The sequence below is a fragment of the Choloepus didactylus genome, chromosome 9 (genome assembly GCF_015220235.1).
Source record: "Choloepus didactylus isolate mChoDid1 chromosome 9, mChoDid1.pri, whole genome shotgun sequence".
NCBI classification, from domain to species: Eukaryota; Metazoa; Chordata; class Mammalia; order Pilosa; family Megalonychidae; genus Choloepus; species Choloepus didactylus.
Genome location: NC_051315.1, coordinates 57,733,904 through 57,751,757, shown reverse-complemented (window position 1 = coordinate 57,751,757; position 17,854 = coordinate 57,733,904). Strand labels below are relative to the sequence as shown.

The 17,854-nt window shown below is 36.9% G+C and overlaps 1 protein-coding gene across 2 annotated transcripts in view; it reads right to left on the bottom strand.

Moving 5' to 3' along the window:
* Positions 1 to 17,854, bottom strand: part of CERS6 (ceramide synthase 6) — a 357,725-nt gene that overhangs the window by 153,674 nt on the left and 186,197 nt on the right. For both annotated transcript variants that reach the window (XM_037849819.1, XM_037849820.1), the window contains exon 4: positions 7,798 to 7,855. In XM_037849819.1, coding sequence (XP_037705747.1) covers positions 7,798 to 7,855 — 58 coding nt within the window. The remainder of the gene's footprint in view (positions 1 to 7,797; positions 7,856 to 17,854) is intronic.

The following is a 17,854-nucleotide window of genomic DNA, read 5'->3' as shown; positions in this document are numbered from 1 at the left end:
CTTCCATTCTAATTTTTAAATCTTAGGGCTTTTTTTTTTTTTTAATAGAAAAGAAGGTACTAAAGTCATTTTGAAAAAATTGTCCATATTTCTACTTGTCTAAAGAAGTCTTTCCATTTTACTAGTACTTTCTATTAATCTATATATATGAGTCTCACAAATAAAATATACAGATTAGTTTTTTATTTATTTCCATGTAAAGTTCTACTAAATGTGTTAATACGACTGTTAACAATAAGGTTACTTTATAATTACTCTTTTTAAATGGCAGCATGCTATTTTGTCATTTTAATAACAATAATTTAGTTAAATGATTCAACTGATACTAGTGTGAGAATTAGATTAAGTTAGCTTTCACACAGGGTGGGGGCAGCTCAGGGGAATGGCAGAGGGTCAAGAAGCCAAGCTATAATTGGTGGCCAGTCCTCCTGTTTATCTGCCCACTGTCCTTGCAAGGTGGAGATGGGGGGGGTTACTTAAACAGCTTCATAAGTTGTTACCAGACAAGCTCAGACTGGCTCTGCAGTTCAAGAACAAAGGAAAGAGGGGTGGAGACTTGTTTCAAATATTCCAAGTTTGCAAAGGAGACTTTTTTTTCAAATGTTTCCAATTTGGGCAGGCTGCATGTTTCAAATTTGCGCGGGCTAGTTAGGCTTGTCCAATAGAATGTAACCTCTGAAGTATCCAGCCAATGGAGAAACAGGGGAGGGACTTGCGGTTAGGAGTAGGGAATAAATACTGCTGGGTCTATTGCTCTGGGTGCCAACCCCCATATTTTGGTTGGGTGCCCATTCTTGCAGGATCGTGAATAAATTCTTTTCTTCTCCACAATCGGGTGAGCGTTTATTCCTTTTAGGAAGAGTGCTTGTTTCTCACACTAGACATTAGGATTGTTTTAAGTTCTGTTTTGATTGTGCTATAATATGTGCATTTATATATATGTGTATTTTTAAAGTTGCAATAAATAACTGTACGCATATATATTTTTTGCTTCCATGTAATTTCTCCCTCAGGACAAACTCATAGAGGTTGAATTCATGGGTAAAAGTTTATGAACCTACTTATGATTATTATGTATCACCATTGCTTTCTAAATAGGTTATAACAGTATATCATAGTAATAAGCAATTTCAAATTCTTCCTTGAATTCTGGGAGATGAGTTAAAAGATGTTATTATATTTAAGTCCAAATTGCTGGTTTCAGAGATGAAGCAATTAAATCCCAGAGAGATTAAGTGATTTCCCTATGGTCACAAAATAGATTAACAGCAGAATTAGATGTCCAACCCAGGCCTTCTGACTCCCACTTCAGGGCCCTCACTGTATCACTTTATTCTTAGATTTTCCCTGGCCTCCAAAAGAATGCCAGCCCCTAGTCAACAAAGAAGGAAAACGGAGTGGGCATATGAAAGGTATGGAAGAAATCAGAAAATATGCAAGAGGATAGATGTGGGTAGAAGGTAAAAAGGAAGATGCAATAAGGGGAAACAATGAAGGAGAACCACCTGAAGTCATTCCAGGTAAGTTCTCTTCCAGAAAGTGTGTCTACCTATCTGCAAGTGTCAAACATGACCAAGACAAGGGATTTTACTGACTAGGAGGCAGCACAATATTTAAAAGTTGCACACCAAGGGATTACAGCAGACTTAGTCATTCACAGGTCCCAGCAGAGCCTCTCTCTTGGTCGGTAATAATTATTGTCATGCCATACATTTCCAAAGTCCTTTATAGCTTTCAAAGTTCTCCCACACAAAAGCTGAGGAAGTCAGGCCGAGTATCCTCTTCCTATTTTACAAAGGAGGAAAGTGAGGTTTCAGAGAGCAAAGGTCTCATTAAGCATAACTGGAAGAGCCAAGACTGGAACATGAATCCCAACTTCTAACTTAAGGTTCTCCCATCCTGATGTGACTTTTATTTCTTACTAAAATGAACTTATAATAAGAAAGAAGAAATAAATTATTAAACTTGCTAGCTTTTTGGAAGTTGTTTTCTAAGTTGTTTTTCTTCTTTTTTTTAACTGACCTAGAAATTTTAAAGACCGCAGGATTGGCTCCTAGCTTTGCCTCAGGCAAGTCAATTCCTCCTTCCAAAATTGTCTCTTTCCTGAAATGAGAAATTTGGGATAGTTGGTCCTTTAGGGACCCTTCGAAAAGTGTGTACTCTATGTTGTGTACTTTTTTACAAAATTATTTCATACAGGTCATTTTCTTAGATAAAACTCTAAATTTCAAACCTTCTATAAAAAAGTGACACATTCCAAGCAATTTCAAATTTTAAAATGGTGCAAAGAACAAAATAAAAAGTGGATATACATTCTAATGGCTGGACAAAATTTATCTTCACTATCAAAATAGGCAAGAGGATGACAGTCCTGTTTCCATTTCAGAAAGGTTTCAGGCTAACCAATAAGCAAAAGAGAAGCATGACACCAGGTAAACTGGTGTTTGTTGGATTTTGAAAAGTACACCACACAAATAATGAAAGGCTGTGTCTTAGTTTAGATTAGATGCAGATGGTCTACAGGAAATGGGCAAAATGCTCAGTCTAAGCATGTACTCTTCAAACTGCTGGTTGTCACCTGGTGGTTCACCATGAAGTCAACAAAATATGCAACCTGCAGATTTTTAAAATGTAAAAAATGAATTAGAATAAAAATTCTTAGAGTTCATCACAGAATGCAGTACATATGAAGGCTGAGCTAGTTATTAAGACACTGCCTCAGCTTTGGAGCTGGGACTCTACAAATCACACTTCTGCTGGCTCTGAGGAGCTGGTGCCTTGGAGACTTCAGCCTCAACGACGCACCAGGGGGAGGCTCTAAGGCTGCAAGAGGAAGATGGGACTTGCTCCTTTCTGTCTGGCTTCTTGTTCTTGTCAGTATTCAGGAATAACAATGAATGCATCTTCACCCCAGCATGGGCAGTTCCTTCCAGTAGCAGCAGCTGGTTCCAGTTTGCAGTTTATCCACATTCCCAGAACCAACTTCATCATGTTCCCTAAGACACTGGCTGGTCAGTGTTCCTTCCTCAGAGGTTTTCTCCAACTCCATGGCCCCTCCTCCTTCAAGCTTCTAGGTTGTGAAAACTCTAACTTCTTCCTTTTGTCCCCTAATCCTTGGAGTGATAGCTTCCTCCTGCCATCACTACCTCTGTGATCCCTCAGTGCGGTGCTAATCAAAGTATGATCTGAAGACTGGTTCCAGGCCTTGACATGTTTGTTATGGGTCTGTGAAATACAGGACTCAGCACCACAATTTAAATTAACTATGTTATTAAACACACTGTTTAGTTCTGCTGACTTTTTTTCATAGGTAGAGTTTCCAGATGAAAGAAGCAGTTAGCTGATATACATTCTGGTGCCAGCTCCCTAACTCGCTGAGGACTGGTAGACAACAGTAGGCAGATTAATTACTTTGAGTAACATAGTCTTACTGGTCCCTTTTAGCCCTTGCAGTTCTGGTTAATGATTCTTCATATTATACTAACTCTTAAACTAACTGGTGTGGTTTCTGTCTTGTGATGGGACCCTGACTGAAACAAGGTTAGACATAGGTATACCTATACATACAGGTGTTGAGTAACTTCTATTTTCATTATATACATGCATGTGTACAATATGGATTGTGATATAAAATGTGTTTGTGGCCAAAAGTTTAAGCTTTTATGAAAAAATATTCATCTAAATCTTAGTTGCCTTCCTAAGATACTATATTTTTAAAAAAATCTATCAAGGAACTCATAGGAAAATATCCAAAGAACCCATCCAATACAAATTCCAATATACAAATGAGAAAAAAGTAACAGAAATGAGATACCTTACTCTATTTTGTAAGGTTTGATATGTGGTTTCTTTTAGGATCTAGAAAAATGTTTTATTTTGCATAAATACATTGTGTGCTAGGGCTTCAGAGGACCTGAGGTAATTCTGGTTCTTCTTTTACAAAAGAACTTTTTTCTGCCAATTATATTTATGGACAAAGAATCACTTGTCAGCATTCAGAGAGGCAGATTATTGAGTCAGGATTATCTTTGAATTATTTAAATATTTCCTACTAACCTATTAATAAGGAGTAAAGAATTCTGCTTAATGGTTCACTAACATGTCTGTAAAGTTTCAATGCCTTATAGTGTTTACTTCCAGTATCAGAGTTAGTGCTATCTATAAAGAGGGCTCTAAGCTGAGAAAGGAAAGCCAACAGATTAACACATGCATCCCTGGGCATTATTGCATACTATAAATGAGGCCCATTTCTTATTTGTCATCATGAAACTTCAGAAAACATTTTGTTGATTTCATATAAAAGGACATACATATTCCTTACAGGGTATCTGAAATTTCTGCAAATATACAGCCATTTATTTCCTTATTTATCACAGAGCTATTCGTGTATAGAGTGGCCATATACTTTATTATCCAAACTGTGTCACCTTTAGAACACAAGAGGGGCAGTACCTGCCTGGGACATTCATGTGGGAAGTCAGCCTGTGCATTGTTTCAAAGACACATTTACATATCAACCACAGGCAGTATCATATAAATGAGATTAAGACAAATCACATTATTTCTCTTTGTTTCTATATATCTTGCAAATGAAAACATAATTTCTTTGCCACATAGGGTCTTATGCCATGATGTATCCTTCAATTTTGCTCAGAATAGCTGGAATATTTATAAAATAAAGTATATGTGGCAGCTACGAGAATGCATCTCTCGGACCTTCCACTGCTGGGAATGTAACTGACTGGGGGCGCCAGCTGCTGTGTGCTCCAAAACTCACAGTTGCCTTTGCAACCAGGGCCTGGCTGCCCACAGGCTGCTCCCAGCCGGTGACTGAGCACAATAGTTGTGTAAAGCAGGCCGGTTTCTGGGAGACCCAGGTCTCAGGACTCCGAAGGCAACTGTGGCCCCAGGACTCCCTGAAGGCCTTACTGAATTTTCCTTGGAAAGGCACAGCAGTCTAAGAGCCGCATCCAATCTTCCTTTCCTTCTCCCCTCTCTTTTACACTCAGGGTCAGGTTTACACTGTGGCCTGGCCACTCCGCCAGCCTGGCTCCAACTCCCTCCCCATTTTCTCTCATAGGTTATGTCCGCTGATCAATTTCTTGCATGTTTAATCTCTTCTTGGCATCTGCTTCTCAGAGGACTCCAGATTAAAACAGCACAAATTTTGATTAACATAAACCCAGTTTCTATGCGATTAAAAACTCTCAACTGCCTTATTTCTGAAGACAAAAATATTTTAAAAGGCAGAGCACTTAAATCAGTCATATTTATACACTGAAAAGTCTACAATGACTTCGTAAACCCAGTGAAATGTATATAGTCTGTCCTATGGCATTAAGCCAATTCTAACTGGAAAAGTTAACAACATTTAATAAAGCTCCCATGTATTTCAACACTGCAGAGAAAACCAAAACTATTCTTAAACTAGAGATTGATGCCTTATATGCTCATCTATAAAATGAGGTTTTTAAATGATATGCATTAGAACTTTTACATTAAAAACTCTATGATTTTTAAGAATTAATTTATTATTTTTAAAGATTATTCATCCACTGTTTATGAGTGCCTGGTGCTTTGCACAGAGTAGACATTTGGTAAATATTTCTTAAACTGAATCAAGAATTTCAGGGTACAAAGGGCACTTAAAGTCATTTAATCCATCCTACAAAATGAGTTGTATGACATTCAGTTGACCAAAATGCAGAAGAAAACTGGACAGTACAAGCAGCCCAGGTATTTTTTTCCTACTATCCAATGTAATAATCCACATTTTTGAAGTTGGGAGGAAGAAGAATCTGTGATCTCTCACCTCTTAAAATTGATCTATCATCCTTATATTATATGAGAATTTTCCTACTATACATTTTGGAAAAATCTGAATGCAAAGACGTTTTTGTGTCATATATCATATTCCATGCAGTACAGTTTGTATTGATGGAAACGCGTATCTTACTTTAAAACATTCAGGGTATTCTGAACATTTGAGCTGCCTTGTTTTGATTATTTCTGATGCTGCTGTTATAACAAATTTTTTTTCTTGGTTTAGACGGGCAAATATATTGTTCATTCCAAAAAATTAATAGAAATATACTTTAAATATCATTTAGAGTATTTAGTATTTCATAAATAAGAACAACTACTGGGTTAGGAAGTCATTTGGGAATCATGTTGAGGTTAGAGCAAGCCAGTGAAGTGGAGAAAGCACTGGAATAAGAGGGAGCAGTGTGTGTTTCATTTCAGGTTTAGTTCTCAATAAACTAACTCTGTGGCCTCTGGAAGGCCACCTAACTTCTCTGGATTTCTGCTTCCTTAGACGTGAAAGGAGACGATTACACAAGATGGCTTATCAAGTTCTCTCCGGCTATCTCGGTCATACGGATTCTACGTTTTTCTCTCACTGCATGTTTCTACCAGACATTATGACTAAGACTAAGCCATATGGCTCATCCAAAATTGAGTGCTTCTTACATAGCATTGAAGGAAGAAAACCCAAATAAATAGCAGTTCAACAAGAAAAAAAATGTCCAATTCTTTCTTCATGTTTTAAACATTAGTTATAACTAGAGGCAAATGAAAAGGAACTGGTACAGTTAAGGGACACTCTCCTGACGGGCCTTACACAGGGCCTACTGGATGAAAACTATTCTCGTTCTATTTAGTTTGCCTAGAGACAGAGCGAATCACAGCTAAGTGTCGAAGTGATTCCTGTTCTGACGACAGATGACCAGGCTTGCCATATGAGGGCTAGAGGAGACCACGTCCTGCAGATCTTTAGGAAAGGTCAAAAAGAAAAGAAAAAAAAAAAAAAAAAGAGCTCCTGGCTCTCACCATCAAGCCCTTCCCCAATGGAATGAGACATGAATTCCAAATCTTGAACTAGGTAGCAACTTGACATTCCCACACAGAAGACTCTCCAGTATCAGCCAAAATGCCTCTAAAAATCCGTTCCCTTGTCCAAGGTAAATTTGAATTTTCAACCCAATTTTTACAAGGAAATTTACTAGATTTACAATACTCTAGTTTGGAAATTTTTTTGTAATAACTAAAGATAAAATTTAGTCACGTTAGAGGTTTATACTATAAAATAACTTTTAAAATAATTTCCCATTTTCTGCAAAATCAGATACTATGCACAAGACTATGAGAATATAATGTTTCATGAGTCTGGAATTTAAGCAGCCTAACCTGTCTGGAATACCACTAAGCACTGAAATGCCCAGGTAGAAGAAAGTGGCAGCCACAAAGAACTACTTCCATAAATAAGTGTGCCTCCATACATGTAAGACATAGCAAAGCAGCAACAGGAAAAAAAGTCTATGAAAGGAACTGAATTTTTCACCAGCAGTTGGCACTTCCCTCTTAATAACTATGTAAGATGCTAAAATAGTAACTCCTCCTGGTGACGACTGCAGCAGTAACCCATACTGTGACAACTGATTTTTGCAAGTTGTGTGATATGGAAATGCTATCAAAATTCTTTGAAAGCAGTAGTTGGATTTTATAAGGCTCCCAATGCCCATAAGTAATAAACAAACAACTAGAGTGGTCATGGGACTTAGCAACATCTATCACATGAAAAACAAAATGTCAAAATCTTTTTAGGTATATGCCTACAAAATAATTTACTATAAGGAATAAACTGCAAATATTGTTGTAAATCAAATAAAATGAACAAATAATTCTTAAGAAGCCTGTTACAGTTTTTAAAAAATATTACTACTGTCACACATAAAAAATAGGAAACAGGCTAACAGTTACATAAAGAGTTAGATAAAATAACTTGACAGATCCTACCTTTTTCAGGAACCGGACTCCATAGGTAAATACATAAATGGCAAATGAAAATCTCCACCTGCAAAAGGTTAAAAAATTCCATGAAATTCAGTTTATATATTACACATTCTATGAAAAATTTGAGGGGAAAAAGTCTATTAGATTTGCCCCCCACCAAGGATTAAAACTTAATGAGCAGTTTCAGTGCTAGCTGAACACTTACACCCACAAGCTTATGGCAAATGTTTTGAACATTAATAACTATATTCATAACATGAATTTTCTTTCACCCAGTTACTGTATTTTCCCTTTTTCTCATCTTCTCTTTCCACAACATGTAAATTTTTTCTTGTTAATCATTCATGAAGAAATATGGTTCAAAAACATGAGGGTATATAAGAGAGTTTTCAATTCTTTCCCTGATCACGATATTAAATAAACAACTTGACAATGTAAGTTTATATTTGTTTTTAAAAACCCACTAATGTGAGTGAACAAGCCTCAATATTGTGATATCAGATCTCCTCTGTCTTTTAAAATATTTATTAACATTTTTGTAAATGTTGCTAAAGGAAGGCGTAAAGAATCTAAGTAACCCAACTGATACACAATTGTAAATGACAACCCTATACCATTCTACACTGTGTCTAGCTATTAGACCTTCACTTTTTTTTTTTTTTTTAATTAGAGAAGTGGGTTTACAGAACAATCAAAGCATAAAACACTGGATTCCCATATATCAGTCTATTACTAACATCTTACATTTGTTGTGGAACATTTGTTAAAATTGATGAAAGCACATCTTTATAATTATACTATTAACTGTCATTCATGGTTTAATGTATGATTCACTGTGTAGTACGGTTCCATGGATTTTTAAAATTTTTATTCTATTGCCATATATACAAACTAATATTTCCCCCATTAACCACATTCAGTGCTGGAAAGTACATTCACAATGTTGTGCTACCATCACCACTATCCATTAAGAAAACATTTCCATCATTCCAAATTGAATCCTGTTAAGCCTTAACTTCCTATTTCCTATCCCTACCCTATTCCCTGGTAATCTATATTGTAGATTCTGACTCTATGACTTTGCTTATTCTAATTATTTCATATCAGTAAGATCATACAATATCTGCCCTTTTATGTCTGGCTTATTTCACTCAATATGACATCTTCAAGGTTCATCCATGTTGTCACAGGTATCATAAATTCATTCCTTTTTATGGCTAAATAATATTCCATTGTGAGTATATATCACATTTTGTTTATCCATTTATTGATTGACGGACACTTGGATTGCTTGTGTCTTTTGGAAACTGTGAATGATGCTGCCATGAACATCAGTAAGCAAATATCTGTTCAAGTCCTTGCTTTCAATTCTTTTGGGTATATACCTAGAAGTGGGATCACTGGGACATATAGTAATTCTGCACTTAACTTTCTGAGGAACTGCCAAACTGTTTTCCAAACAGCTGCACCATTTTACATTCCCAGCAGCAATTAATTTTTATATCCATCAAATCTGAAAATTAGAATAGAAAGCTAGTAAAATCTACCACCCACTGAATCTGGTTTATCATCCTTATACAATCAGTCTGAACAGGGCTCTTTGCTAAAATCAAGACTAATAAAATGTGCCATAAAAGCAGGGAATCAGAGCTTGAAGTCTTGTGTCTTGTTGCCAAGTCACTCAATGACACAGGGACACCAAACTATAGAGGAGGCTGAAGTGTGTGTGTGTTGGGGAGACGGGGGGCAGGTGGGGGACACATCAAGAGAAGCCCCCTGAGCTCAACTCATTCTAGGGAGAACACATAGGGGTCACTGTATCTTAAACATTTTCGTAGTACTTCCTCTATGCCAGGAACTGTTCTAAGCATTTTATAGATAGGAAGTCACATGTATCTGTAAGCTAGGAACTATTATCACCAAGTATATCAAAATATTTATATCTATAAATGGAGATATTAAATTTTAGATGAGGAAACAAGCACAGAGTGGTTTAATAACCTGCCAAAGATCATATAGATAGTAAGGGAGAGAGCCAGGATTGGGAGCCAGGCATTTTGGCTTCTGCATCTGAGTTCTTAACCATTAGACTATGCTGCTTTTTCCCAATTTTATATACGGCAAATGGAAGACAATGTGCTACTCATTTAAAAGGGAGAGTCTAACCTAGTGGGCACTAATGGGAATAGTCCTCATAATGGAAATAGTCTCTGCCTTGATGAATAGAAATTGACTGCTTACAAAACTGGGGATGATGGAAGGACTGCTTTGGGGCCTCTTTTCCATATTAGGGCATCTAAATTAATATTGAGCTTGTCAGCTAAAGTCAACAGTAATTACTCAGAGGGCCCTTCTCCATCCCACTCACGCATCTCTCTATCTGCTAAAACACTATCCCTTCTTCAGGATTTATGTCAAATGCATGTTGCTCCATGAAGTCATCTTTTCTGAATGTTACAACATTGAAAGCATTGTAATTCTCTAATGTTGTTTACCTTACCTCCTTACCTCATCTTTGATTTACAGCCACAAGCCTTTCACTTGCTTGTGAGTTCCAAGTAGGTAAGATTGAGTCTCATCTTTGAATTCCTCACAGCAAACATAGCCTTGTAAGCAGCAGCTCCTACAATGATACCTGAAATTTTAAGGGTATTGTTCCGGTTTGCTAATGCTGCCAGAATGCCAAACACCAGAAATGGATTGGCTTTTATAAAGGGGGTTTATTTGGTTACAAAGTTACGGTCTTAAGGCCATAAAGCATCCAAGGTAACGCATCAACAATCGGGTACCTTCACTTCATTGGCCAAAATGCCAATGGCGCCCGGAAAACCTCTGTTAGCTGGGAAGGCACGTGGCTGGCATCTGCTCCAATTTCTAGTTTCAGAATGGCTTTCTCCCAGGGCGTTCCTCTCTAGGCTGCAGCTTCTCTTCAAAATGTCACTCTCATTTGCTCTTGGGGCATTTGTCCTCTCTTAGTTTCTCTGGAGCAGAAGTCTGCTTTCAAAGGCCATCTCCAAAATGTCTCTGTAAACTGCAGCTCCTCTTTCAGCTCCTGTGTGTTCTTCAAAGTGTCCCTCTTGGCTGTAGCAAGCTCACTCCTTCTGTCTAAGCTTATATAGTGTGCTAGTAAACTAATCAAGGCCCATGCTGAATGGGCAGGGCCACACCTCCATGGAAATTATCTAATCCGAGTTATCACCTACAGTTGGGTGGGTCGCATCTCCATGGAAACACTCAAAGGATTACAATCAACACTAATATGTCTGCCCACATAAGATTGCATTGAAGAATATGGCTTTTTCTGGAGGACATAATACATACAAGCCGGCACAGGTATGTATGTGGGCTTCTTTCATTTATTAACTTTTAAGTTAACCAAAATAGTCCTTCCTCAAATAATTGTATCAACTATTTCCAGGAGCTGTGCAAACGTGAAGAAAAAGAGGAAGGACATAAAAAATACTGCCAATGTAATCTAAAAGACGATTAATGTGGTAGAAATTTGGAATCAAAGGTAGTCAACTATGGAATGTTCAAAGTAATGGAAACTTCTATAAATGGGTGAAAACCCAGGATACATTCTTAGAACACAAAAATAATAGCATATAACTCTTTCAATTTTGAAGTTAAATTTATTAATTTTAAGGTTTTTCTCATCTCAGCTCTTCTATCATCAGAACTAAAAAAACAGTTAATTCATTTCTTATCAAATATATGAAGAGAAGGGAAGCAGGCCTTAAATCTATGGCACAAGATTTTTCTTTTATAAAATTTAACATTCAATATAAATCATTCCATTACATCTTGCAAATCATTACAAATGAAATGAAACTATATAGTTAGATAAATTAGCAGAATACATTTTGAAATAAATTAGTATGATTTCATTATATCAATACTTTCAAATACATAAATCTATCATTTTACCTCTAAAACAAAGTAGATTAAATGACTACTTTCCACTCAAAACTCATAGCTGATGACTTTCATAAGATAAGAACATATAAACAAAGTGTATTCAATTTATCACTTCTTCAGTCAAGTACAACTGGGTTTATAAAAACCCTTTAAAAAAGTTTTGATATTAGTTCTGACATATTCACTTCCACAGAGTTTTGAGCTGAAGTAATTGTGGTTTCAACTTGATAGCAATAGTCATCTTTGTGAAGTTCTTTTTACTTCCATTTACTAAGCTTTCTTTTGGTGGTCCCCTGTTTTGTTTAAGTTTTTCTCTGAAATACTCTCAAACTTACAAGATGGTTAAAAAATTAATAAGAACACCACATAGAGAACTCCAAATACCCCTACCCTCCCAGATACCCAAATCCACCAGTTTCAACATTCTGCTACATTTGCTGTCATTCTATCCATCTATACATCTGTCCGCCTATCTATCCATTTTCTGAACAAGTGAATGTATGTTATGTACATCGTACTTGAACACATTACTGCCATGTACTTTTCCAAAGAACAAGGATATTCACTTATGTAACCATCTTAAGTGCAGTTAACAAGTTCAAGAAATTTAACATTGATATGAAGCTTACAGACTATATTCCAATTTTTTCATATCTCACAACAATGTCCCTTTGAGGCTTTTCTCCTCCCTTGTTAGATCTCATCCATGATCATGTATTGCATTTATTTGTCATTGTCTCTTTAGTGGCCTCCCCCTTTTTTTTAATTGTAGGGACATATTATACAACATATACTTTCCCATATCAACCACTCCCAAGCATACCATTCAGCAGGATTACTTACATTCACAATATTGCCATACCTTCACCATCTTTCATTACTAAAATTCTCCCATCTACCCAAACAGAAACCCTATACCGAGTTATGAATTAATTCCCCATTCTCTCTGCCCCTTGCCCCTGGCAACATGTACTCTAATTTCTGTCTCTATGAGATTGAATATTCTCTGATATTTTCTTTGTAGTTATCTAGGGGCTTAAATTTAATATCCTAAACCTATTAATGTCATTTTCTTGAATACCAGCTAAAAATCAATAATATGTACAAACTATGTTCCCATACCCCTACATTCCCCCACCTGTATGTAATTTTTGTCCCAAAGTAATATAATTTTTGCTTATACATTTGAGTCTAAAACCACTGATTTCTCATTAGATTTTGTACATTTGCCTTTTAGATCCCATTGGAAGTAAAAAGTAGAGTTACAACTCAAAAATACAATAGTAATGCATATATATTTACCCATGTCATTACCCTCATCATAGATCTTTATTTCTTCACATGGCTTCAGTCTAGTTTCCTCTCCTTTCAACCTGAACAACTCTCCTCAGCATCTCTTGTAGGGCTTGTCTAGAATTCTTCATTGGTAAATTTTGCTTTCAACATTTTAAATATGTCATCCCACTGCCTTCTTCCCTCCATGGTTTCCAGTGAGAAATCATCACTTAATTTTATTGAGGCTACCTCGTATGTAACATGTTTTTCTCTTGCAGCTTTCAGAATTCTATCTTTATCTTTGGCATTCAACAGTTTGCTTGTCATATACCATGATGGGGTCTATTTGGGTTTATCCTGTTTGGAGTTCTTAGATGTGTATTAAAGTCTTTTGCTAAATTTGTTAAGTTTTCAGCCATTATTTCTTTGAATGTTCTCACTGCCTTTTCTCTCTTTCTTTTCCTTCTGTAACTCCCACAGTGTGTCTATTGGTACACTTGACAGGGTCCCACCAATTTCTCAGGCTTTGCTTACTTTTCTTCCTCCTTCTTCTTTCTGCTCCTCAGACCAAATGATTTCAATTGTCTTATTTCAAGTTCTCTGTTTCTTCTGCCAGCTCCAGTCTGCTGTTGTACCTCTCTAGGGAATTTTTATTTTGTTATTGTGGTCTTCAACACTGTTTGGTTCCTTTTCATAATTCCAATCTCTCTTTGATATTCTCTCTGTGTTCATCTGTCGTTTTCCTGGTTTTCTTTAGTTCTTTATCCATGTTTTCCTTTAGCTCTTTCAGTATATTTAGGACCATTTTTTAAAGGTCTTTGTCTGGTTTGTCCAGACCTGGTCCTCCTCATTGACAGTTTCTAACGCTTTAATCTTCTCCTTTGCCAGGGCCATTGCTTCCTGTTTTGTTGTATTTTTTGCAACTTTTTGTTGAAATCTGGACATTTTGATATTTTAATGTGTTATCAGTGGAATTTGGACTCTTAAGCTTGCATCCAGCTGTTCTTGTGACACAGCTTTCCTTGAATACCAGGCGCTAACAAAAAAAAAGAAAGAAGGAAAAAAAGAAAACACCTTTCCCAGTCCTTGAGGATTGACTCCTGAGATCAATCTTCTTTTGGGCTCTGATCCATACAATGAGTTTAGAGACTAGCTCCAGGCCAACGTGCAGGGGCCTCCTTCATTCTTTCTGTGCAGGCATCTTGTGCTCTGGCCCTAAGAATACCCCTCCCAGGCCCTTTACAGGGTTCTGAATGTCTTCTCTTGCCTAGGAAATGGTTTTCTCATGCGCCAGGAGCTGTACTGTATGTCCAATAGTTGGCAATCCCTTGTCCCAGGCATCTAATTGACTGCCCTCCCAGCGTTCTGTAGGAGGGTTCTGTGAGCCACCTTCTACACACAGGGCAAGTCCTGGGACATCCATTCCCTCAGGCTGCTACCAGACAGATTGGGCCAGACATATACGCTCATATTATGTGCATGAGGGTTACTCTGCTTCCTCTGGAACGGGGACCAGGGATCTGCATTGGGACTAGGCCAGCTCCATGTTGAGGGGTGGAGGAGGGCCAGCCAAGGCACAGGGAGATCCTACTGCTTTTAAATAGTATTTTCCTTGATCTAGCACTTGCCCTGTTACTGCAGTTCTTTAACTGTTTTCTGGAACTTTGAGAAAGATGTTTCTGCCAGTTTTTGCTGGTTGTTCAAAGCTTCTGTGGGGGGACCAAGCCTTGAAATGTCTCATTCTGCTATCTTGATAGGGCTACCTGTTTATTTTTTTAGAACAATCAGAGCTGGCATTTTTGAGCACTCAACTTTATGCTTGGTACCGTCATAGGACCTTATATGTATTAACTCATTTCCATTTTACAACAGTGAGACACATATTACGGTTATTCCCATTTTGTAGATAAAGAAACAGAATTGAAGTAACTTGCCTAAAGACAACTGCCACCTCCTTTTCAGCTACTTTTCTATGCTAAGGCAAGAGGGCAAAAAGACTTTCTCACTCTATTGTCTTGTCTTCTTTTCCCCTCAATGTGAAGCACACACTCAAAGTGAAATAATTTATCTAGAATCCTATTCAGAAATGGTGTCATGAATGTATGCTATTAATCCAAGTAGAAAAACAGCTCACTGAAAGCAAGGATTTGGTCTTGAGGGTGTTTTATAGTAACATCACTATATTTCTCTGCACATAAATCAGAGGTATCCAACTCCCCCTTTTTTTTTTTGCTTCCTCAAACCAGCTAGATAGGGATCCCTGGGAGCCCATCCACAATCCCTGATTTTGTTTTACAGGAAAGGACGCTAGTCCAGAGAGCAGTGCAACCTCCCTACATTCACAGGTAACTAGGTGAAAGAAAATGGGTCTCTCTGTTTTTTATACCAGGTCTCCTTTATCTACATTTTGTGGATTTGGAGCCTTCAAGTCAAGCTTGCAAATGGAAAACTACACCATAAGGTTCAGAAAATGCTTAGCAGAACGTAATACACGCTGCCTATTCTCAAAGAAGGCAGTGTAATACTCATTATTGAATAAACATCTAATTTTAGAAATTAAATCAACACCTAATTTTTTAAAAAGACACTGGTTTCAGACTTGGTTGGTTGGTTGGTTGGATTTTTGGTTTGTAGAACAAAATAAGGCCTTCCAATTATCTCACATTTATTAACTCTAATAAAGCCATTAGACACCTTGGAATTGTGTTAATGATGCAGACACATATTTCTTGCTCCACAGGCTTTCAGCCAAAGCAATTTCCTCCAAAGATTAGTTTTCTTTATATTTAGCATGCAGCATTTTAAAGTAAGGGAAGGACATGAAGTCACAATCAACTAATTGATTGGTTTCACCTGAGAAAATTTTTAAAAAGCTGGGACATGATTTTTAGGTCAGTATTCTCTTTTTCAAGCTGTTATTTGGACACTAACTTTATTACTTGAGTATAATAGGGATGTTCATCAGTGAGGGAGAAAGTAAATGAACTCTAGTTTGAACAATACCCCATTTATCTCCTCCCTGACCCCCAAATATCCTAAACGAATGAACTAAAGGTGAGATTAAGGATTCCTTTTGGAAACCTTGGTAGACCATCTAAATTCCCAGGGTAGCTTTCAAATTTTCATTAGTTTAGGAGTCCAAAGAAACACCATAGCTAGGGGAAAAGATGCTATTTATACCATGGGACAATCAGACACAAGTTTGTGGAAATCAGAAAAAGACAGATGAGTATTTTCCAACTAACAACTGTCTAGGGTAAGGGTAGAAAAGGGGATAAAATCAATATGACTCCCATGTTGCCAAAAATAAATTTGGTCACTATGACTTTGTTGCAGGCACTTGAAAATGTTAGAATTCTTAAGTGTGTGGTTGAGGCAAAAGCAGCCAAATATTTATAGTCATCTAGAATCAAACTCATGTTATGTATACCTTGAACATCAAGAGTTTTCATGGTCTCTGTAATTTTTTTTCTCACCTGAAAACAAATTGAAGACAAAGAGTCACTTGTTCTGCAGTGAGGCTTTGATTGTATGGGAAAAGAAGAAAACAGGAACTAGCAGCAGTTTTCAAAGTGTATGCATATTTTGACTTTAAAAAAAAAGTGAATTTTCCCTCTCTCTTATCCTGTTTGGCATCCATTCTCCATGGAGCTCAACTGAAGGTCTCAAAACTGGACATTATACTGAGCAGCTGACCCATCATAGGGATGTGATGAGAGACCTCTGTTTACTTCTAGTCCATGCCTAGGAATCTAGCATAAGCTTTCTTTAATTTCTAATCTGAAAAGGGACTAAAATACCTGTTTCTCAGGGTTGTAGGAGAAGTTATGCAAAGGAAAAAAATACACAAAAAACAGAGACAGAACTGACAAAACAGAATGTCTCTAGGGTAGACATTTCACATTAGATTTGAAGAAGATACAAGTATAGAGGAGGCCGTCATTCGACTAAAGTGGTTAAGCAGTAGGTCATGTAAACGAGAGATTTGGTTGCCTCTTTATTAAAATTGTGGGTCAAAATTTGGCTGATTTCTTATTTTCCCCTTGTTTGGAGTTTTTAAATTTTTAAATATTTGATATTACAAAACCACTTGAGATTGCTACTATACTAAATCTGCACATTCTACAAGCAGCTCCAAAAATATTAAGAGTAAAATTTAGTAGAGCCGGGAAGTGAAAAGTACAGCAGTGAATTTCCATGGCAATGTAATGTTATAAATAAGACCTGAGGTATGGAAAATTCAACCACTGAAGATGTACAGATGAACAAAGGAGTTAGTATTTCTTTATAGGCTTTTAAACTCCTTTGCTTTCAGATATTATCTAAACTTAATTATCTAAACATAAATTAACAAAATTGAATTTCTAAACTTCATTGTCATCATCTAAAACCTGTAAACCCAGAGCCTTTAAACAAGGGACTGGAAAATTAAATCCCTATAGTGACCAGGCAGGCCAGATAAACACAGAGATGGTTAGACTTAGCTCTCCAAGTACTGGGATGAAGGGCGATTGGCACTCAGTTTCAATGTTGGCAATATGACAGGTGGTGCTGGGGATTTTGGCAAGTTCAATACCCTGATGAAATAAAAACTGGTCAATGTCAAGAAAGATTGTAAACTCAGTGTTGCCAGAGTTTTTCCATCTTCCAGAGTAAGTTGGAAATCTGATATTTTAGATATTTTTTATGAAATTTGCTTTTTTAAATGTCGGCAATTAATCTGATTAACAATAAACCACCAAGAAGGCCAAACAAAATACATTTTGCATGCTGGATTTGACTTGGGGCCATCAGTTCACAACCTTTGCTCTAAGCTCTTTAACAGTATAACTAGCTACATCAGGTGACAGAGATGAGTAGAATGATT